The sequence below is a fragment of the Hemiscyllium ocellatum genome, chromosome 4 (genome assembly GCF_020745735.1).
Source record: "Hemiscyllium ocellatum isolate sHemOce1 chromosome 4, sHemOce1.pat.X.cur, whole genome shotgun sequence".
In the NCBI taxonomy this organism is placed as follows: Eukaryota; Metazoa; Chordata; class Chondrichthyes; order Orectolobiformes; family Hemiscylliidae; genus Hemiscyllium; species Hemiscyllium ocellatum.
The window spans coordinates 7633134-7657463 of NC_083404.1; the positions used below are offsets into that span (position 1 = coordinate 7633134).

At 43.2% G+C, this 24330-nt stretch overlaps 1 protein-coding gene across 1 annotated transcript in view; it reads right to left on the bottom strand.

The window, feature by feature from the left end:
* cpa6 (carboxypeptidase A6) overlaps window positions 1–23937 on the bottom strand; it is a 63756-nt gene extending 39819 nt beyond the window's left edge. The window contains exons 1-3 of the mRNA XM_060823974.1: window positions 23859–23937; window positions 22221–22294; window positions 8677–8801 (exon numbers count right to left, since the gene is read on the bottom strand). Coding sequence (XP_060679957.1) covers window positions 8677–8801; window positions 22221–22294; window positions 23859–23937 — 278 coding nt within the window. The remainder of the gene's footprint in view (window positions 1–8676; window positions 8802–22220; window positions 22295–23858) is intronic.
* Between the last annotated feature and the right edge of the window lie 393 nt (window positions 23938–24330).

Below are 24330 nucleotides of genomic sequence, written 5' to 3' on the forward strand. Positions count from 1 at the left end.
CAGATTCATAAAGCAACAGCTTACTTGGGGCTTGATCATGACTGGAAACTCCCTGGTGGTCACTGAGAATGTTTAGCGGTATGATTAAGGTATTTCTGAAGTGGTCAAACATCCTAAAACTCATGTGAGTCCCTAACCATGACCAAGCCAAATGGAGGTGGTTTATTCAAGAAGGAATCAAGTACCTTGACACACTCTGTTGGGAGCCATGGGAGATGGTGTCAATGCATTAGAGAGCACTCACAAACCTTCAAACACCTTGTCTGGAACTTCCAAGCATGTGGCAGAGTCTGCAGATCATACATTATAAACCACCTCAGAACTCAACAAACTGAAGTGGACACAAGTCATCTTTAATTCCGATGGACTGCCTAAGAAAGAGCAGCAGTTCTATTTACTGCTTCAGTTTGCTGCTCTTCCTCCTTGCAATTGGATTGATGGAAGGCTCCCATTAAGAAACAATTACAATACGAGAAGCACCTTTCCACTTCACAAGCTAAAAGAGAAACTACAAGCTATTTAATGCCAAAAGCAATTTATAATGCACAAACAATAAAGTAGTATAAACTTATACATGTATCACAGTAATCAAGAAAATTTTAATTCATTATCTTACTTTTCCTGGCCTCTGAGCATAACTCCACACAAGTAACTCCTTCTTATTTTTTTCACTGCTCTAGATTGACCAATTAAATGCCTGGGTTGTTCCTGTGATAAAGTTCTTTTTCTTAATCTTAGACATAATTCCTGACCAGAAGAGCCTTCAGGCTACAGTGTCAGGTCACCACTCCACTTCCATCGCCACAAGCTTAATAAATACAAATGTACAGGGTCAAAATCTTGGAATTCCCACCCTAACGGCATTGTGGGTCAATCATCAGCAGGTGGATTGCAGCAGTTCAAGAAAGCAACTCACCGCCATCTTCTCAAGAATTTTGGGATGGGCAATAAATGGGAGTGGGAGAGGTTTGTTTGAAACAGGCCGCAATGGGCAACATGGTAGTTCGGTGGTTAGCACTGCTGCCTCACAACACCAGGACCCGGGTTCGATTCCCTTGGGCGACTGTCTGTGTGGAGTTTGCACATTCTGCCCGTGTCTGCGTGGGTTTCCTCCAGGTGTTCCAGTTTCCTTCCCCAAGCCAAAGATGTACAAGCTAGGTGGATTACTGATGATGTACAGGCATGTGTAGGTCAGGTGGGTTAGCCATGGGAAATGCAGGGATAGGTTAGGTGGATGGATCTGGGTGAGATGCCCTTCAGAGGGTTGGCATGGATTTGTTGGGCTGAAAGGCCTGATTCCACAAAGTGGAGATTCTGTAAATGCTGGCCAACCAGTGGTCTATATCCCATGAGTGAATTAAAGAAAAGGTACAAAGGCAATTACGTTACTGAATTCTTTTTAAGACATTTGATAGATTGCAGTTGGACTATTATGTCCAATTGCAGGGAGGGAAAGGCTTAATAGCATTATCACTAGATTATTAACCCAGAGACCCAGTTAATGTTCTGGACACCTAGGTTTGAGACTGACCATAAGAGATGGTGAAAATCAGATTTAATATAAGTCTTGAATTAAGAGTCTGATGACGACCGTGAAATATCTATTGATTGTTGGGGAAAGAGCACCTGGTTCTCTATGGTCCATTAGGGAGGGAAACTGTCAAGGAAACCTACACAGTCTGGCCTACATGTGACTCCAGACTGGGTAATGTGGCTAACACATAACTGCCCTCTTTGAGCGCTCCTCCATGTACCTTTTAAAGGTTGTGAGGTTTCTCACTTCACTTACTCTCCCAGACCCCCATCAATCTCTGGATGAGAAAGAAACCTCTCCTCAAATCTCTTCAAACCTTCCTGCCTTTCACTTTAAAATGATGCCCCCTTGTTATTGACTCTTCAACTAAAGGAAACAGCTACTTTCTATCCACTCTGTCCATACCTCTCAGAGTATGATACAACTCTATCAAGTCCCCCCCTCAACCTTCAACCTTTTATCATCTGCTAACAATATCTTGAGTAGCGACTGAGCTATCTTCTTGCTCAGGGGCAGAAATGTTACCTCTGAGTCAAGGCTCATCATTTACTGTAATTCAGATTTTACTTAAATTGTCCCATTGAAATAAGGCAGGTTTAGACCCATGGCAATTAGACTTGGGCGATATAACCCAAATACTACCCCTTTCTTGGCAGGTGAGTCAAATTTAAGTCAGAATTTACCTCCAAATTAATGGAGAACCTTTTCCATGTTCCTTGAAATCTGGTAATTGCTACTGTCCAACACTGGCTGATTATTAAATTTTAGTTAAATTTGTTAATTTTTAGAAAGCATTTCAACAATATTGAATCTTCATACACAAGCATGTGCCAAGTAGTGCTGGAAATGTTCGTAATATTTTCATATTGTTCTTAATGCCATCATCATTCTAAAAGAGTGAAATTGTTTTAGCATGCATAACCAAAATGAATGGTCTTTCAGTGTTAGAAACAAATACTGCTTGTGTTCTATGTGGATGAATTAATTGACATTCCAATGAATGTCAACTTTATGCAGTATTAACCTTTGCGTATAGCAAATAAGATCACCAAGCGAGCAAAATTGATGAGACAAACAGGATTCAAAGCAAGGGACAGAAGGCAATCTGTAAGAAATTTAACAGGTCTAAATTAATTGCTATCTGGCACTAAATTTATAACCAAAATATGTGCAGCGCAGCACCCAGTTCAGATGAGCAACGTGTGAAATTTGAAGCATATTTTCATTGCAAATAGTTGGGTAAAAACAGACTTAAATAGAATGATGGTAGTTTAAATCCTTAAAAATTACATTGGCAAAGCTTAATTGGGGAACATTGACAATTCTGATGGTGAAAAATGTGCAAATTTAGTTCATAATGTTTAGAATGACCCAAGTTGTTAATACAAAAAAGGAGTCAAAATATGTAATCATCCTTCACATCCAAACACAAATTTGCCAACATAAAATCCTTATTCTCTGATCACTGTCTACTTTTGCTTTCTCTTCACATTTCTTTTCCTTCAATATAAACCAGAATCGATACAATCTCCTGAATTAGTTTCAAAAGCTTAATTAGAAACATTTTTCATTTACCTATTCCATGACTGGCCTTGACTTTTAATTTAATTTTCCCCTCTTTTCACCCTGGAGTTTATATGGTTTCAGGTGGATTGGATCTGGATATATTACGATGTATATAGCATCCCCAATGTGAGACAGGGTTGAATAGACCAGTCAGTCATTTCCATATGTTTGGAAATATATGTTCCACATATTCTCACTTTCTCCCCTTACTCTCCATACTACATACAGTTTCAATGCATTTTCCCTTCTTACACATTGGGCAGAACATCCCCACAGCTCTTGTGACTCTAATGTGCAGAATCCATGGAGTTCCCTGTCCAAGCCCACACTTTATGACAATGACACTGAAACAAGGATGATCCTGAGGTGGACTCCTAATTAGCTACCTCCAGTGTATCCCCAATATTTCCAGCCCTAGAGCCTTGGCAGTGCACCAAGAGATGGCACTGCTGAGGCAGGTGGGAGAAACATGCAAAAAAACCTCAGAGGCATAAAAACAATTAAATATTTCAGATGGGAGAAGGTGATTGCCATGTTTTTAGATTAGAATCCCCACAGTGTGGAAACAGGCCATTCAGCCCAACAAGTCCACCCTGACCCTCTGAAGAGTAACCCACCCAGACTATTTCCCTCTGACTAATGCACCTAACACTATGGACAGTTTAGTATGGGCAACTTACTTGAGCTGCACATCTTTGGACTGTGGGAGGAAACCGGAGCACACCCATGCAGACACATAGAGAACGTGCAAACTCCACACAGACAGTCACCTGAGGCGGGAATCAAACCCAGGTCCCTGGCGCTGTAAGGCAGCAGTGCTAACCACTGAGCCACTGTGCTGTATTGGATTGTTGAGGTTATGTTTTAATGACCCATCTCTTTTGAGGCTATAACCTCTGCTCAGAGTGCCCTTGTTAAAATAAGGATCTGAGGGAGTTAATGTTAAAGAGCACTTTATACGGCACCCATTGTAACAACATCACATGGATTTGGTGAGAGGCATAGTTGGGGAATTGGTTCATGGGCAGGAAACATCAAGTGGGGTCCACAATACATCCTGACAGAGGAGCAGGACTCCTGGGTTTTCAAATAAACCTGTTGGACTATAATCTGGTGTTGTGTGACTTTCAACCTTGTCCAACCCCAGTCCAGCACTGGCATCTCCACATCATGGCTTCCAAATTTTGTCTCACCTGCAAATTTCAAAATTGTATTCTGCCACACGAAGGATTAGGTCATTAGTATACATCAGGAAAAGCAGGAGGACCCCTAACACTGACATGTGAACCTGACTGTAATTCAATCTGAAAGACAACCTTCAACTACAACACACAGTTTCTTGTCACTCAGCCAATATCATTTCCACTTTGCTGCTGTCTGTTTTATTCCATGTTCTAAAGAGTCACTCAAGTCTGTTGTGCAGCACACTATCAAATGACTTTTTGAAGTTCACTTATACCTATCAACACTCTTACCTCTTGAAAACACCCTCGCAGGTTAGTTAAGCAGGATTTTCCCATAAGTAATCATGCTGATGTTCCTCAATTAATTCATATTTGCCTAACCGACTAACACATAGAGTAATTGAGTCATATAGCACGGAAACAGACCCTTCAGTCCAGCCAGTCCATGATGAACATAATCCCAAACTAAACCAGTTACACCTGCCTGCACCTGGCCCTTCAAATCTTTCCTATTTGTGTGCTTAACTAAGTGTCTTTTAAATGTTGTAACTGTGCCCGCATTCACCAGTTCCTTTTATAACATCTCTTGATTTATGAAGTGTAGGAGCTTCCCCATCACTGAAGTTACAATTACTGACCTATATTTCATAGTAGCAGTATCCCTCCAGTGTGAAAATAGGCCATTTGGCCCAAAAGTCCACACTGACCCTCTGAAGAGTATCTCACCCTTATCCATTCCTCTTACCTACTGCTCTACATTTCCCATGACTAATGCACCTAGCTTACACATCCCTGCACACTATGGGCAATTTAGCATGGCCAATTCGCCTAACCTGCTCATCTTGGACTGTGGGAGGAAACCCATGCAGACACAGGGAGAATATGTAAATTCTACACAGACGGTCACCCGAGGCTGGAGTCGAGCCCAGGGCCCTGGTGCTGTGAGGCAGCAGTGTTAACCACTGAGCCACCGTGCCGACCATTTTGCTTACTGGAAATCTACCTGTGAAAAATGATGAATATTATTATTACGGCACAACTTATTGTGAATGTAGAACTTCTATCTAATTAGAATAATGCAACATCACAGAAATGCATGGGATTAGATTTTGGTAATTATTGGGAAAGCAGTTAGAGAGATGTGACAGCTGAAATCTCACATCATTTTATTAAAGTGGAGCTGAATTTTTCAGCAGCACAGGCTTGGATGAGGAATTCTGTTCCTGTTTTTAAAAAAAGTGAAGTTGGGGAGATACTGGAGTGAAATCTTGAGAATCTATAATCCATCAACAATTCTGTGATGCACTCATGGTGCCAGGGAAAGTGAGACCAAATGAAAGTTTTCCAATTTAATAATGTGACGTTATCTTCACAGCTAGGTACTTTATGACAACTGCTCTGTGTTGCAGTTCCTAGAAATTTGAGATGATCACAGGCTGACACACAAAGGGTGGAATTTTATCAGTGAAATACCGTTCTTGATGGCAGGAGAAGAGTGTAGCATTTTCTCTCTGCTGCTTTTCTTCCCAGTTCCCACACAGTTACAATCCAAATGCAAAGTGTTTTAATTAGTTATTTTAGATTAGACTTACAGTGTGGAAACAGGCCCTTCGGCCCAACAAGTCCACACCGACCCGCCGAAGCGCAACCCACCCATACCCCTACATTTATCCCTTACCTAACACTACGGGCAATTTAGCATGGCCAATTCACCTGACCCGCACATCTTTGTGACTGTGGGAGGAAACCGGAGCACCCGGAGGAAACCCACGCAGACACGGGGAGAACGTGCAAACTCCACACAGTCAGTCGCCTGAGTCGGGAATTGAACCCGGGTCTACAGGCGCTGTGAGGCAGCAGTGCTAACCACTGTGCCACCGTGCCGCCCTTTACTTTTGAAGGAAAGGGGTGGTATTTTATTATTGCTGGACAGTTAATCTAAAGACCCAGGTAATGTTCTGGTGGACCTGGGTTCAAATCCTGCTGCAAAGTGCTGGTGACTTTGCAGCGGGCATAACCTGCCATCAGCTGGGAATGATGCTTTGGAGACTAGCAAAGAGCAGCCTGGGTTAATCTGGAGGACCCTGCATTATTACAACAAACAACCCAACTCCATGGTCATGAACATAAGACTTGATATCAGTCTGAGAGTACAAAGGTACCGCAGGTATATTCTTTTTCCAAATTTAAATTACATGCACAAATATATCACATTATATCGATTTCACTCTATTCACACGTGCACCATTGTTACTCATTGACACTGTAGGTTGCCTCTGGCATGCCTTATGGTTGGAACTTATTGATGGTTACAGGGGCATCAGGCCTATTTCCTTTACTTTTGAAGGAAAGGGGTGGTATTTTATTATTGCTGGACAGTTAATCTAAAGACCTAGGTAATGTTCTGGTGGACCTGGGTTCAAATCCTGCCATGGCAGATGATAGAATCAACAGAGAAAAAAAAACCTGGAATTCACATTCTAGTGATGACCATGGATCCATTGTTGGAAAAACCCACCTGGTTCATTAATCTTCTTCAGGGAAGAAAGCTGCCATCCTTACCCGATTCCAGACCCACCCCTGGGCAATAAATACTGGTCTAACTAGCATGTCCACATCCTGTGAATAAATTTATAAGCGTTCATTGAATGTTCATGTTAGTGCCCAGCGCTATTCTGTGGGTCATGCCTGAACTCTCAGCCCTTACTCACCCTCCCTGCTGTACGTTGTGTAGGTCATTATCTTGAGATCATTCTCATCATAAATTAACCTTGCAGACAAACTCAAGCCCTTTAACACCCTGAAACAGATTCACATAAGAATGGCACAAACAGCACAATTTATCTCTCTTATTTTCTTAACCTGACTGATTGTCCCCACCAACTAACACCACATCCAGAGTTCCAGACCCTTCCCACTTCCATGCCCCTGACCCCATTGCACACGTCCCACCACCCTCACCACTGATGCCCCCTCCCTGCTCCAAGCCTCCACACAAGCTGCCATCTCCTGGTGACTGGTGCATGCCATCTTTAATCAAATAAGAGCTGAGTGCACAACGATTCTGTGTGTTGTTTGTTTTATTGTGAGAGTCAGACATTTAAAAAGATTTTAAATCATGCAAATGTATTACAATAAGTACCCACCACAACTGTGAGCTGGACAGGCCACAACACTCTGTGACCGTCATCGCTGCATCTCCACCTGCCATCTAGAAATCAACGTTTCCCATCCAGTCAAAGTCAATCACTCACATGCGACCTCTCACACTCTCAAAGGCTTCATATCAATCCCAAACACGGGGGCTGCCATCATTTTTCCAGCTCTCAACACATATTGTAGAATCATTTTTTGTTCAGTACAAAAACTGTAGTGCATTAATGACATCCTGGATTCTTGGGTATAATTGCACATAATAACATTACTGCTTTTTCAGAATGAAATAACAATACGGCAGCAGTGTGATGGATTAGTCTCCACTTGCCTGCTCCAGTACCCCTCCACAACACTCAAGAAACCCAATACCACTTACCATGAAGTAATCTGCTTAAATGTAACCCCATTCACCACCTTAAACATTTGCCCTTGGCACCACCAGACACTGTGCTTGCAATGCCTACAGTCTTCACAAGGGTGTTGGTTAGCTCAGTTGGCTGGACAGCTGGTATGAAATGCAGAGTGATGCCAAAACTTCATTTCGATTCCTGTATCCACTGATTACTGGTTATTGTGGAGGACTCTCTTTCTCAACCACTCCCCTTGCCTGATGTGTGTTGACCCTCAGATTAAGCCACCATCAGTCTTCTCTCTCTCTGTCTAAGTCCTACGGCCTGGTAAAACTATGGCATCTTTACCTTTACAATCTTCACAATGTATGCCAACAACTCACTAAGGCTTCTTTACCAGCACCTTCCATACCAGTGACCTTCACCACCACAAGGTACTACAATGATTTAGTAGTTATCTCACTACCGCCTTCTGGAGAGAGAAAGTTGGATGGAGAATAAATGCTGTCCTGCTAGCAATTCCCACATCCAATGAATGATTAAGTTAAATCACAACATTAGTCAATGCAAGGCTCATGCTCCTCCTTGCAGAGTGGTGTAGGAATCTACTCTCTGAAAATGTGTAACAAGCCACCCACTTCAAAGGCAATTTGGACATCCATATCCTTGAGAAAAAATTATCCAGCATTACGTTACTAAATTTGATTGACAGGACGTATTCCTGACGAAGGGCTTTTGCCCGAAACGTCGATTTCGCTGCACTTTGGATGCTGCCTGAACTGCTGTGCTCTTTCAGCACCACTGATCCAGAACATTTGCAATGTTGAAGTGAAATAAAAGTGCCAAAGAGGAATGTGCAGATTTAAAAGATAAAATGTAAACTTACTTAAAATCAATTCCAGCCTGTAGAAGTGACTGAAAGAATTTTTCAGACCAATTTCTGGGCACATGTATATCTACGAGAACTCCAGGTTTAACAGAAAGAATACTGCTGGGTTGCCAGAAATCCACCTGCAAGCAGAAAACAGTCTGTAATTGTTTATGCATTTTGGTTCTGGTTTTAAAATGCTGCTCTGTTACTTAACAACTCTTGTGATGTATAAATACATTGCAATTTCTTCAGGGATGCCAATAATGCATGAAATGAGCATCTTTGAAAATAAACAGATAATTAAGAAGAATCACATTCATGGGAAAATTAAGCTTCACTTTAAGATCCATCCATTAACTTCTGCGGCCATGTGTACATTACAATATACATACCAATCACTATTTCTGTTCCCTAACTGGTCAGACTCCTTTCTTTTCCAGTGTTAGCTTTTTAAAATCTACCTTAACTAAAGTGGCAGTGATGGTAACTTCAGGTCGAACAGGAGTTATCAATCACAATAGTGTGACCAATGGACTATTAATGAGATACATTCAAAGCCACTGTGCACATCACCTGACGATGGAGCAGTGTTCCGAAAGTTTGTGATTTCGAATAAACCTGTTGGACTACAACCTGGTGTTGTGGGGTTCTGACTAAATATGCATGCAAGGCAATTTGAAAATATCTTATCTTAAACAGCAAAAAGAATTATATAACTTTTTCCCCCAGCAGATATTCAATCTCAGTGAAGTATCGCACCTACTTTCATACTTTAATTTCTGATCTTGTTGACAAGGTTTATTGGAAACTCTCAGTTTTAAGAAGTAAGTGATGAAAAACAGAACTGAACTCTGTGTTAAAATGCAAGGTTTATTTTTGCATATGTTTATATATCCATGCAAGTGCAAATATTAACAGGGATTGGATAGTTCATAATTTCATCTTCTGAAAAGAAGATTACATTTTAAAATTCAATCTCAGCCTGTCCTTTTATTAAATGAATACTGCTGCTACCCAGAAATGAAAGGAGCCAGCTGACGTTAAGAAGGCAGAGTTGTGGATCATTATTTCCAGCAGCACAATAGAGCTGGTACAGAGACAACCCAGTGAAATATTGCTGTTGTGAAAAGGGAGCTCATTCAGTTTAAGCATCAGTTTGAATGTTTTCTTCTCTGGGAAGCAGAATCAACAAATGTTTCTGGGTTGCTGAAGGAGAGTAAAAGGAGTTTGGTGATATCTAGAAGCAGTTACACACTTTTATAATAAACACTTTGAACACTACAGAAACTCAGCAGGTCTGGTAGCGTCTGTGGGAGAACAGAACATTAACATTTTGAGTCTGGTATGATTCTTTGCCAGAACTCAAAGGTGTTGGGAAATAGGTTTGTTCTCATACTTTAGGCAGGAGAAGTAGAGGAGCAAGAAGGCAGATGGTATAGAGGCAGGAAAGGTGTTCTACAAAGTGGTCACCCAGTCTGCATTTGATGGTGTTAATGTTTTGGAGATTGCATTGTGAGCAGTGAAGGCAGTCAACTTGATTGGAAGAGTAATGAGTGAAGCATGGCTTCGCCTGGAAGGTGTGACTGGGGCCTTGGACAGTGAGGGAGGGGAGGTGAATGGGTTAGTACTTGAACTTTCTATAACTGCACAGGAAGCTGGCGTGTGGGAGTGAGGAGGCAATCGGAGTGATGGAGGAATGGACCAGGGTATCATGGAAGGAATGGTCCCTGAAGAATTCTGACAGTGGAGGGGAGAGGACGATGTGTTTGATGGTGGCATCATGCTGGAGATGGCAAAAATGATGGAGAATGTGGAGACTGGTAGGTAGGATGTGAGGATATTCAAGTCCCCCACCCAGTGTACATTCTCCACTCATGCCACCCTCACTGCAAGTGGTGTTTGTCATCGAGTTAGAACTCATTTATCAGTCAAGCGAGCAGGAGATGTTAATCAGCATGATTTGCTTTTCTATGTCTTGATGCTATGGACTCATGGGGTGAGGAATCAATGTTAAGGACTCCTAGGGGAACTCTCACAACTGTATGTCACTGTGTCACCACTTCTGTTGGTGATGGTGTTGTCTGAGACACTGTCTGTGACTAGTCTTTTGGAGACTCTACTCCCAATTTTTGTACGGACGCCTAGATGTTAGCAAGGAGGATTTAGCAGGCTTGATGGGGATGTATTTTGCTATTTTCCAGTACCTTAATTAATACCAGGTGGTTCATTCCTTTTTTTTCTCTTTCTAGTGGTTGAGACAACTAGAATGCTAGGCCATTTCAGAGAGCAGTTAAGAGTCAGCCATAGTGCTGTGGGTTTAGAGTCACACGTTGGCCAGACCAGGTAAGGACAGCAATTTGGGATTTTATAATAATGGTCAATGCTTATCATTAGATTTTTATTGAATTCAAATTAATCTCCCAGGTTGGTGTTCCAACATGAATTTGTTCCCGGGTTACTAGGTCATCACTTAAAAGTTAACTAACGTTATCTTTGTGATCATTAATCAAAAACATAATTATCTGTTCCTTGAGAAATGAATTCTTCATTTTAAGACAGGACCTGATAGATAATAAGATTGATTTAATAATATGACCATAATAAGATAATTAAGACTGGTCCCACAGGATTCTGAAAAATATAAATATCAATGATTAAAAAGTACATTGATATTAGGTCCTGGCCTAATTACCTAATGGTTGCTGTTACTATGCTACACAACAGAAAGAGAAGTTTGTACTGTCATGTTACACAAGCACTTTAAAATATTTTAGAATTGATTATTGCCTACAGTGTGGAAACAGGCCCTTTGGCCCAACAAGTCCACACTGACCCTCCGAAGGGTAACCCACCCAGACCCATTCTCCTACCTTATATTTACCCCTGACTAATGCACCTAACACTATGGGCAATTTAGCCTAGCCAATTCACTTGACCTGCACCTCATTTTGGTTTGTGGGAGGAAACTGGAGCATCTGGAGGAAACCCATGCAGACACAGGGAGAATGTGCAAACTTCACACAGACAGGGACCTGAGGCTGGAATCGAGCCCGGTCCCTGGTACTGTGAGGCAGCAGCAACAACCACTGAGCCACCGTGCCGTCCCTTGTCCAGAAAAAGACAATGAAATACAATTCTCATGCACTTCCAAGGGCTGACTGACAGTCAATGGAGCTTTTCCCAGTTTCTGGATTTGAGATTTCTAGATGACTCTTCATCTTTTTTGGTTTCGATAGCTTTAAAGAGTTCCAGCTCAATTATTTTGATAGCTGGCAATAAAAATGTTAATATCTGAGAAACTGTAAAACTGAACCCAACCCAACATAACCCAACTTATAATCAAGTAGGAGAAAAGGTCTCAACAATATTATAGGGGAAAATGTGCAATAGCCGAATCAAACTGGAATATTGTCCATTAGGCCAAGGAGGATTACACCATGATGGTCTTTAACTGACTCCTTTCACAGATACAACGGAATGACTCTTCTGAAGGGCACCAAGGAATAACTTTTATCAGATTGCTATTCCACTTAGCCCTAGAGCCGCACATTTCTGGCCAAGATTTCAAAAGTGGGCCTTGTCAGGAATATAGTTTGCAACTGCTCTGGGATCACAGCACAGGATCGTTATTGGAGACCAAGGCACGCACCCTTTGTACAACACTACCTGATATACTCTGGGACTCACACACTCCAAAACCACTTTGACGTGTTGACTGAGGGACCGAGGCATGTCTGCACATGGAGGGAGCTGGTGCATCTTAGGGGGCAGAGATAGTGAAGGGAGACAGTTGGGCAGAAAGGAGAAAGTGAGGACTGCAGATGCTGGAGAATCAGAGTTGAAAAGTGTGGCATTGGAAAAGCAAAGCAGGTCAGGCAGCATCTAAGGAGCAAGAGGGTCAATCTTTCAGGCATGAGTCCTTCATCAAGAATGTAGAGGGGGAAGGAGACTGAGAGATAAATAGAGGGCTGGGGTGGGGTTGGGGGAAAGGTAGCTGGGAAGACGATAGGCGAATGCAGGTAGGATGTAATTGTGATAAGTCAGTGAGGAGGGTAGAGCAGATAGTTGGAAAGGAAGATGGACAGGTAGGACAGGTCAAAAGGGCAGTGCTGAGTTGGAAGGTTGGATCTGGGACGTGGTGGGTGGAGGGAAGATTTGGGAACTAGTGATATTGATGGTGACGACGTGTGGTTGAAGGGTTTCAAGGCTGAAGATGAAATGTTCTTCCTCCAAAAGGCAGGTGGCTTTGATTTGGCAGTGGAGGAAACCCAGGAGGGCAGAGAGCAACTGGCATGAGAGGGCAGCAGGGCAGGTGTGGGAGCATGCATGGTGAATGTGAGAAAATGGGCATTGGGCTGGAAGAAGGTAGGCATGTGAGTAGACAATGTAGTGGGGAGGGGGGAAGTGAGTGAGGTGGCACTGGGGGAGTGGAACATGATGGTATGTGCGTGTGAGGACACCAATTTGAGTGATTGGCAGCTCAGGAAGGCACAAGAAGAATTTGTTTGAGGATGTTTGGTGGCAGGTAAGTACCTGGGATAATTCAGGGTTAGCGTGCATCACTGATGAGTATGTTGGGCTGAGTTCAGTTTTATAGTTGCTAAGGCATTAACATTTTTATTACCAGCTATCAAAATAAGTGAGCTGGAAATCTTTAAAGTTACCGAAATCAAAAAAGATGAAGAGTGATCTGGACTTGAAACGTTAGCTTGCTCTCTTTACATGGATGCTGCCTGATCTTCAGCATTTGTTGTTTTCAGTACAGACTCTAGCACCTGCAGTAATTTAATGCTACAAAGGCTAAGCCAATATTTATTGTCTATCTCTAATTACCCAGCAGAAAGTGGGTCAGTTGCCTTCATGAACCACTGCATAAATGACAATGGTGGGCATTGACGCTGACCTCTGGGAGGCCATTGACACTGACCTCTGGGAGCCTGTTGACTGTGACCTCTGGGAGGCCATTGACACTGGCCTCTGGGAGGCCATTGATACTGACCACTGGGAGGCCATTGACACTGACCTCTGGGAGCCCGTTGACTGTGACCTCTGAGAGGCCGTTGACACTGACCTCTGGGAGGCCATTGACACTGACCTCTGGGAGCCCGTTGACTGTGACCTCTGAGAGGCCATTGACACTGACCTCTGGGAGGCCATTGACACTGACCTCTGGGAGGCTGACTGGGTGGGAGTTGGAAGCTTGAAGCAAAAACGAAACGCTAAGCTGGTCTGGAAGAGGATCCAGAGAAAAAAACAACAAGATTAAAAAATTGTGGACCTTCTTAGCCCATGTTGTCCTATGGAGCAAATATACTACAAACTGCCTGGCAAAGCGTTTCTTAACATATGTTTAAAATAGCAGTGTTACCAGTTCAATGTAAACTGCAGTTGTGACCTACTGTTGGATGGTTATGTGCACTAAACTTTCAAAGGGCTTCAAGGTTGTACAAGTATTCAAGTGGAGCAATAGCGGAAACAGGTTACAATGAAACATTGTGTATCACAAATATGGGGCAGTGTTGTGGGAAAGTGTGAGGTTATGTACTTTGGGAGGAAGAATAGACATTATATATAGAATATTTTCTTAATGGGGAAAAGCTTTGGAAATCTGAAGCACTAAGGGACTTGGGGGTTTTAGTTCAGGATTCTGTTCAGGGTGGCATGCAGGTTTAGTTGGCATGAAATACTACTGGCAGTTAAGGAAACCAAACACAATGTTAGCATATGTTTCAAGAGGGCTGGAACACAAGAGCAAGGATGTACTGCTGAGGTCATCCAAGGCTCTGGTCAGAGTGCATTTGGAATATTGTGAGTAGTTTTGGGTCCATATCTAAGGAAGGGCAGATATGGTGTTGGAAGGGGTCCAGAGGAGGTTTACAAGGGTTGAGGACATTCAATGGAGCTTAGAAGGATGAGAGGGGATTTGGTTGAAACCTTGCCGAATATTGATAGACCTGGATAGAATGGATTTGGAGATGTTTCCCCTAGTAGGAGAGACTAGCACTCAAGGGCACTCGAGGGCACAGCCTGACCCAGGATTGTCACTGGGGTTAAAACATTCCTCACCATTTGGAGGAATGCACATCACTGTATGATAAAAATAAGAAGCCAGCATTCTGTCCACCATCGCCTCCCTGCTACCTCACACTCACTCTATCTTTGCTATTGTATCGACCTCCTATCAAGGCTCACATGCTCTTACTGTCACTGTCGCCTGCAACATATTCACTTATGCACTCCAACCCACAACACCACGAACACCATGTACTCTCCACACTGCTAACTCACTCACTTGGGACACTTCTCTAACTGCACCAAACCTCACAGCTGTGTCATCCACTCCCTCTCTTTTTTTTAATTGAAAAGATACAGAAATACAGAAATGGTGTCACAGTGTTATATTACAGTCAAGTTAACAATAAACAACCTACTCTACAGGATACAATCGTTTAATATTTACTTAATTTAACTCAAATTAAAATAAACTTGAATTAAATAAATAGAATTAAATCAAATTACAACCGAGTTAAATTACATTACATTACTCAACTTGGCACACCTCCACCAAAGCTCCCATCCATGGGAGGAATAGTTATTATACCCATATTTACTACACCTCCTTCCCCCGCGGTCCCCGGACCACCATATACAGCTCTCTTGGCTATATAAAGGTCCTAATCAGTATCGCCGATAGATCCGTGTCTATGTAACTTAAAAAGGGCTGCCATGTCTTATAAAATTGCTCCATTCACCATTCTTGCCAGATAATCTTGGGGGACATACTCCATCACAAGTCTGCACCACCCCATAAGACCTGGGTTTTTTCTAATATCTAATTCACTAGGATGTTCTTCCTTGCACAGTGTGTAAGAATGTTAAATAACCTCTTCCCGTGCTCACCCAGGGAGGGCAGATTCAGCAGTCCCAAAAGAAGGAATATCGGGTCTGCTTTAACTTCAATTCCCAGGGTCTTCTCCAGCTCATTCACGATAGCACCCCAGTATCCACGAATCTTGTAGCAGGACCAAAGGCAATGTGTAAGGGTATCTATGCTAATTTTACATTTGGGGCATCCTGGAAAAGACCCATTCTTCAACTTTGCGCACCTCTCTGGTGCCAAATGGGGGGGCGCTGTGAAGAATCTTCCATTGCATATTTTGTGTTTTATTGCATATTGAGATTTTCTCCCATGTGTCCAACAAAATTTCTTCCCCTAGCTCCTGATTCCAGGTCCCATGGAGTCCCTCCACATCCCCCAAGGCATTACCTCTCTGCAAATGATGTATGGTACTGATCAAGAGAGCGTCCCCACATCAGAGACTCTTCTCTCTATGTCTGACTTGTAGAACTGCGCCAAGAGTGTGGCCTTCTTCTGTTTATAATCCCTAACCTGGAATTATCGGAAAAGGTCCCTATTAGGAATCCTGTATTTCTGACTAAGTTGGTTGAAAGACATCAAGACCTCTCCCTTGAATAAATCTCCCAAACAGGAGACTCCCTTACCCTCCTGTGCTTTGAAGCTGGAATCCATTGACCCTGGCCTAAATCCTGGGGCTCCCATTAATGGGGTGAACGGTGAGGTCTTGAGCAAATTGCCCTCACCCTGCTGCATTATCCTCCATGCTTTCCCCATGTTTAAGACATTTGGACTTTCACAACACTCAGCCATGGATCTCATCCTGTCCATAAACAGTAAATTGACGAGGGACCACCTTGTCTGTGAGGCCTAAACCTTAAACCATATTGACCTCAAGTCATTCCGCACCCTGTCACCCATATATGACAGCAGGGTGCTTATTTGGTATCTCTTCAGACCATACCCTGTGGAAGTTGCAGCTTGGTAAATTTAATTAGGGGATGCCTACGGCACCAAATAAAGAATCCAAACCAACCGGCAAACCACCGTAGCAGCTGTCTGGGTAACCGCAATGGGAGCATCCTGATAGGATAGAATAGCTGAGGGAGAACATTCATTTTAATCAGAGCGATGTGGCCTAGCCACAACATTGGCAGTCCCTCCCACCATTTCAAGTCCTGCTTTATCCTCTCAAACAATTGCACAAAGTTAGTTCCAGAAGGCAGGGGTAATAAAAATTCCCAGGTAGAGAAAACTTTTCTGCGACCACCGAAAAGGAAAGTGTGCTCCCCCCTCCAGTTCCGGCACTTCCACCAAACCTCCCACGGACATGACTTCCGACTTTGTAAAATTTATCCTGTATCCCGAAAAACTGCCAAATAATTGAAGTTTTTGTATAAACGGGGGGGTACAGACCTCCCCGGGTTCACCAGAAGCAGAGGTACATCATCCGCATAAAGAGTAATTTTACGATCCCCAACACCCAGCTTTGGCGCCATTATTTCAGGGTCCTTTCAGATGGCCTCTGCCAATGGCTCAATTGCCAAGGTAAACAGCAGCAGCGAGAGAGGACTTTCCTGTCGGCTGCCTCTCCCCACATTAAAATTATTTGATTTGACACCATTCATGACAAGCACTGCCTTGGGGTCTCTATATCACACTGCAACCCATCTAGCAAAACACCCCCCAAGACCAAAGGGATCTAGAACACCAAAGAGATACGTCCACTCCAACCGATCAAACACCTTTTCTGTATCCAGGGAGACCACCAAACCTGGAATCACTCTCTCCAGAAATACTTGCACTATGTTCAGTACCCTCCTGATATTATTGGAAGAGCTGCAGCCCTTGATAAACCCCGTCTGGTTCTTTTCTATAACAACGGGCAGCACCTTTTCCAACCTCAGAGCCAGCACCCTTGATAAAATTTTGAAGCCTACATTCAACAACAAGATGGGTCTGTACGACGCCCAATTCTCGGGGTCTTTCCCTTTCTTTAAAATAAGAGAGATATTGGTCTTCCTAAGAGAGGGCGGAAGGCAGTCCTGACTATACGAATGACGAGACATCCCCAGAAGTAGTTCAGCTAACATTAGTATAAACTCCTTATAAAACTCACTCGGGAACTCATCTGGATCGGCTGCATTGCCATCTTGGAGCTGCCTCACAGCCTCTTGCACTTCCTGTACTGTCAGAGGTGCATCTAAAAGGGGGGCCTGATCTGCATTTATACTGGGGAGGTCCCGGTTTTTGAAATGGAATTCCATTCTCACAACTCCATCCCCACAGCCGTCCGGCCAGTATAACTCTGCATAGAATTCCCGAAATCTGGCATTAATCTTTTTCAGCTCTCAAGTGGTGTTGCCAGTTCTCTCCCTAATGGACACAATGGACTGCAGAGCACTTTTCTTCCTTGCCAGGTAAGCCCGCTATCCACCTGGCTTATTCCCATGTTCAAATAGCCTTTGCTATGCAAAGGAGACCCTTCTCTTTGCTGCTTGTGTGAGCACTGAGTCTAGAGCAGCCCGGAGAGCCGTGACCCGTTGTAATATAACCATAGGTGGTTGACTATAATATGGTTGGTTATAATATGCCGACTCAGCTGCCTTCAGCCAGGCCTCAGTCATCTGCTGCTGCTCCCCTCTCTGCCTCCTTCTAGTTGCTGAATATGAAATAATCAGACGCCTTAAATACGCCTTGGTGGTCTCCCAAAGCGCTGAAGGATTACTGGCCATACTCTGATTGATGTCCTAGAAGGCTCTGAATCCTTTTGTAATATACTGGACAAAATTACCATCCTACACAGAAGTGAATCCATGTGCCAGTGCTGTACGTCTGCTCCACTACCCGTGCTCTTAACATCCAAGTATTATGCTGCATGGTCCGAAGTAGTTATGTTCCCAATCCTGCTGGTCAACATCAAGTCCAAACAAACTGACGGAACAAAGAACGTATCAATTCTTGGGTGGCATTTGTGTGGGTTGGAGTCAAAGGGAAAATTCCTCCCATTGCGGTGAAGATAACTCCACACACCCACTAGCCCCAACTCCTCACACAAGTCCACTAGCTGCCCAGACTGCCGAGGTGTACCCAACAGACCCCTTGGCATCCTATCTCCCCCAAGGTCCATGAGACGATTAAGGTCTCCTACAATTGTGTGGCGCACCCCAAGAGCCATTAATTTAGAGACTGCGTCAACTAAAAATTTGAGAGGATGTGCGGGGAGACAGTAAACATTCAGGATGCCATACTTTTCTCCATTACAACAGAGCCTTGAGAATGATAAACCGTCCATGCTCATCCTTGATTTGACCCATCACCTGAAATGGGAGGTTCCTTCGTACCAGTATGGCCACTCCCCTGCTTTTGGAGTTGAAGGAGGAGAAGACTATCCGATCACATGCTCCCTGCTGAAACTTCAGATGTTCCCTACCGGTTAAATGTATCTCTTGCAGCAGAACGATGTTGACCCTTTCCTTCTTAAGGTTTGAAAACACCTTTTTCCCTTTAATAGAGGAATGACTCCCATTTATATTTCAGGTGCACCACCTGAATAAATTGCTAGCCATGACCGCACACTACAGCCCACGGTCCCCCGTGAGGAAGGAACCTACTCAATGTATGGCAAGTGGAAAAGACACAGACTTTATTAAATCTAAAAATTATTCCTACAAATGCTACTAAAACTAAACAACTAACCACTACTCCTAACTTAAACGAACAAATACATCAACCACAAATGGCTAGGAATCTCCCCCTTCGCCCATAAGGGGCATTCACTCCCAACCTTACAGCTGTCCTGGCGCCTTCCAGTTAAGGTCGCACCCCACATCCAGGCAATGGAAAAATCCCATTTTATTTACACTCGAGAAAGTTAATAATGGACACCCTCTCCCCAACCCCTCCCCATATCTCAACCTCATAAATCTTTACATCAAAGCAGTAACCACTCCTCACCCAGAAACAAAAGGAACAGCAAAATAACAGATAATGACCAAACAGATATGATATTAACTGAAAATGTGTTGCTGGTTAAAGCACAGCAGGTTAGGCAGCATCCAAGGAACAGGAAATTCGACATTTCAGGCCAGAGCCCTTCATCAGGAATGAGGAGAGATATTAAGCCAACTAAATTTAGAACAAAGAAAGATAAAAGATTATTATGCCATTGTCCACAAGCATATCTTCCACATTCCCCCTTGGCCCAAGTCAATTATTTCAGCGAGTTCACAAATTTTGTTGTTTTTTTCCAGCAAGTTGAAGGTATGGTCAGATCACTAATAATTAAAATGCAGTGTTGCCAGATACATGCTGGTAACTTGGCAGTTCAATGTTTCGGGTGTAACCCTTCTTCAGTCCTGATGTATCCACCTCCTGATGCTGCCTGGTTTGTGGTGTTCTTCCAGCCTCCTGCTTGTCTACCTTGGATTCCAGCTTCTTGTCTCTGACTAACCATATCCAAGCCCCTGGACTGCTATCATAAGCTGCCCTTTGACTTACTGAGCTGGTGTCTCTCTGAATAAAGATTATTGTCCTGTCTGACTGAGGCCTGCTAACAACAAGAAGAAACTGCCCTTCCATCTGACTCTGCCACTCATTTGAATGACATTGCCATAGCCTATGTCATTCAAACTCTTAGAAGATTCTGCCAAAGGATGCATTCCTTCTAAAAAACATTGTTGCTGTCCTTTGGGCATTCCATTTCTGAATTCCTATATTTTACACGATTCATGACATTCTGTACGGCGTCTTCAGATTGTACAGGTTTTGACTCTAATTTTTACCTCCGGATGTGCATCTAATTTTTTGAATATCTGTTCCATGCACAGATTGAATAATTTTAGCAACAATACTTTAAGAATATCTGGCTGCCCTTATTCTAATCAGATGCTCAGCATGTGGTCCCTAACTGTTAAGGTAGTTAAAAGGCAGGATTCAAACAAAAAATCTGGGAAACCTGAATGCATTTATCAGTAGTTTTGAGTAAAACTATTCTGTGATGTTATTACACAACTCCAGAGTAAGTGGGACTTAAATCTGGGCCCCTTGTTCAGAGGCAAGGAAAATGCCATTGCACGACAAGAGCCCTACCTGTAGTTATAGGTTTGAGCTAATCTGTGTTGTTATGAAGCTGCTTTAGTCTTTGAACCTGCAGTCATGGCAGACATGTTAGTGAAGGTAAGTAAAAAAGACCAGGAAGATATTGCACAAGGAATTTCAAATTTATTTTAAATTGAATTTTCAAATTATATATACAAAAAACATGGACATTTCTTAACACCACCTTCAGATAGCTTACCCTTGCATCTATGGCCCCACAATTCTTCTTACCTTTCGACCTAAGTTTGAAATGTCTGTTGCAGTCAATATTAGTCCCATTCAGCTAATTATTTCTTTCCCAGGACTGATGTGGCTGGGTGGAGACATAACTCTTCCTCCTCCATGTATCATAAGATTCAAGGATATGGGACAAGTGGGGGGGAATTGGGGTTAGCGTGCTTTTAGCAGTATTTATGATGGTGCAAACTCAATGGGCTAAAGGGCCTTTTCTGCTCAGTGTGAATTTATGAATCCACCAAGTGCTATTGGTAACTGTGGTGCTTGTGCCCTGGAGTGACAGAACTTGGAGGTGTTGAAAATGTGTTGCTGGAAAAGCGCAGCAGGTCAGGCAGCATCTAAGGAGCAGGAGAATCGACGTTTCGGCTCATGCCTGAAACGTCGAATCTCCTGCTCCTTGGATGCTGCCTGACCTGCTGCGCTTTTCCAGCAACACATTTTCAGCTCTGATCTCCAGCATCTGCAGGCCTCACTTTCTCCTCGAAGAACTTGGAGGTGTACCACTCCTATATTTTATGTTTTGATCTGTTTCCCCTTACTTTCTCCCATCTTTATCTTTCGACACCCGGGGTCTCTGTTTTCTGTTACCCTGACTCCCTCCTCTATGCTTTTTCTCCACTGAATTCTCTCTGCTGAAATATTACTCTCAATCACCAGCCCCTTCATAGTCTGACAGTACCACAAAATCTCAGCCATTAGATATTCACCAGTAATAAAAAAAATAGACAAAACATTTAAATGCAAAAGCAGAACTTATGACTTCAAGAAGGAGGAACTAAAGTACAACTACACCCTGCCCCTATTATTTCCTGTCAGTTTGCCCTGCTTTAATCGGTATAGAATCCCTACCATGTGGAAGCAGGTCATTCAGGCCATCAAATCTACATTGACCCTTCAAAGTGCATCCCACACAGACCCACCCCATCCCTGTAACCCCTCATTTCCCATGGCCAATTCACCTAACTTGCACATCCTCGGATTGTGGGAGGAAACCCACACAGACGCAGGGAAGACGTGCAAACTCCACACGGACAGTTGCCCGAGGCTGGAATCAGACCCAAGTCCCTGGGCGCTGTGAGGCAACACTGCTAACCACTGAGACACTATGCTGCTCATTCTCAACTCAACATTTGGTCTCAATTCCCTGTAAACATCACAATAGATTATGGATAAACATGTTTCACCTTTTTTTGTTGAACTTTCTAAAATATATTATGCGCACAAGTTTATTTTTATTGACATGCAGCCTGATCAGAGTTGTCTCTTAGTTGATTACTCAAATCTGTGACAGAAGCTCCATACACATATTGAAAGATTCCCTCCTCTTCAGCATTTATTGACATTTACCTTAAAGATTAATTCTTACCTTGACCAGTTCATGGAAACTCTTTAATGCGTCAACTTGTTGTTCGGTTTTTGGAAGTAATCGAATTACTTGATCTCTGATTTTTAAAAAGGAAAGTTTATTTTATTGCAAATTTTAAATAGGCAGTATATCATATAGAAACAAAGAGCTTCATAGAATATAGGAGCAGGTGTAGGCCATTCAGCCCCTCAAGCCTACTCCACCATTCAATATGATCATAGATGATCATCGAACTCAATCCCCTCATCCCACTCTCACACTAAGCCCCTATAGCCACAACAGCTACATCTATCGGAACTGAATTAAATTTAATTGAATTTATTGTCACATGTACTGAGGCACAGTGAAAAGCTTTGTCTTGCGAGCAATACAGGCAGATCACAGAGTTAAGTAGCATAGATAGTAAATAATAGGCAAAAAGCGGCAAAAACAAAAACACAGGTACAGGTGAATGTTAAGAGTTTGTGAGTCCATTCAGTATTCGAACATCAGTTCTAACAAACTGTTGTGAAACCGGCTGGTGCGTGTGTTCAGGGTTCTGTACCTTCTCCCCGATGGTAGAGGTTATAGAAAAACATTGCCAGGAAAAACATTTCCTTGACAGTGGGCCTGGTAGATGGACTCTATAGATGGGAGGTTGGCCTTTGTGATTGTCCGGGCTGAGTTCACCACTCTCTGTAACGTCTCCGATCTTGAGTGGTACAGTTGCCATACCAGGTAGTGATACACCCAGACAGAATGCTCTCGATGGCGCATGTATAAATGTTGGGAAGGGTATTTGCCATCATGCCAAATTTCCTCAGCTGCTTGAGGAAGAAGAGACGTTGGGTCTTTGTAACCAGTGCGTCCACATGAAGAGTCCAAGAAAGCTTGTTGTGGATGACCACTCCCAGGAGCTTGACACTCTCCACACGTTCCACCTCTGTGCTGTTAATGTGTAGGGGGACATGAGTAACATCTCGCTGAAAGTCAATAATGGATTCCTTGGTTTTGCCAGCATTGAGAGCGAGGTTGTTCTCAGTGCACCATTTTTCCAGGTCCTCCACCTCCCGTCTGTAATCTGTTTTGTTGCCATCTGAGATTCGACTGACTATGGTGGTGTCATCAGTGAACTTGTACATGGCACTCATCTGGTATTGGGTGATGCAGTCGTGGGTATACAGTGAGTACAGTAAGGGGCTGAGTACACAGCCCTGGGGGGCTCCAGTGTTGAGTGTTAATGAGGATGAAATATTGTTCCCAATCTTCACTGATTGTGGCCTATGTGTCAGGAAAGTGAGGATCCAGTTGCAGAGAGTGGGGCTTAGTTTGAGATCACTAAGTTTAGTAATCAGTTTCGAAGGGATAATAGTGTTGAAGGCTGAACTGTAGTCAATGCGTAGGATTCTTACATAGCAGGTCTTCCACCTCCCGTCTGTAGTCTGTTTTGTTGCCATCTGAAATTCGACCAATTATGGTGGTGTCATCAGTAAACTTGTAAATGGCATTAGTCTTGTATTTGACGACATTGTCATAGGTATACAGGGAGTACAGTAGGCACTACAGTTGAGTAGGCACTCCTGGGAGGGGGATGCTCCATCTTGAAAACACAATGTTTTGGCCTCAGCCATTTTGTGGTAGTGAATTGCCCAGACTCACCGCTCTCTGGGTGAAGAGATTTCTCCTCATCTATATTGCTGAGCCTGCTTCCCTTCTTGAACTCGGGAGTCATAGCCATAGTCATATAGCACGGAAAGACCCTTCAATCCAACTAGTCCGTGCTGATAAGAGGCAAAAGTGAGGACTGCAGATGCTGGCTATCAGGGTCTAGATTAGAGTGGTGCTGGAAAAGCACAGCAGGTCAGGCAGTATCTGAGGAGCAGGAAAATCGACGTTTCGGGCAAAAGCCCTTCATCAGTACAATCATAGCCCCAAGCTAAACTAGTCCCACCTGCTTGCTCCTGGTCCATGTCCTTCCAAACCTTTCCTATTCATGTATCAATTCATATGTCTTTTAAATGTTGTAATTGTACCTGCATCCATTACTTCCTCAGGCAGCTCATTCCACACGCAAACCACCCTCTGTGTAAAACATTTGCCTGTCATATCTTTTTAAAATCTCTCTCCTCTC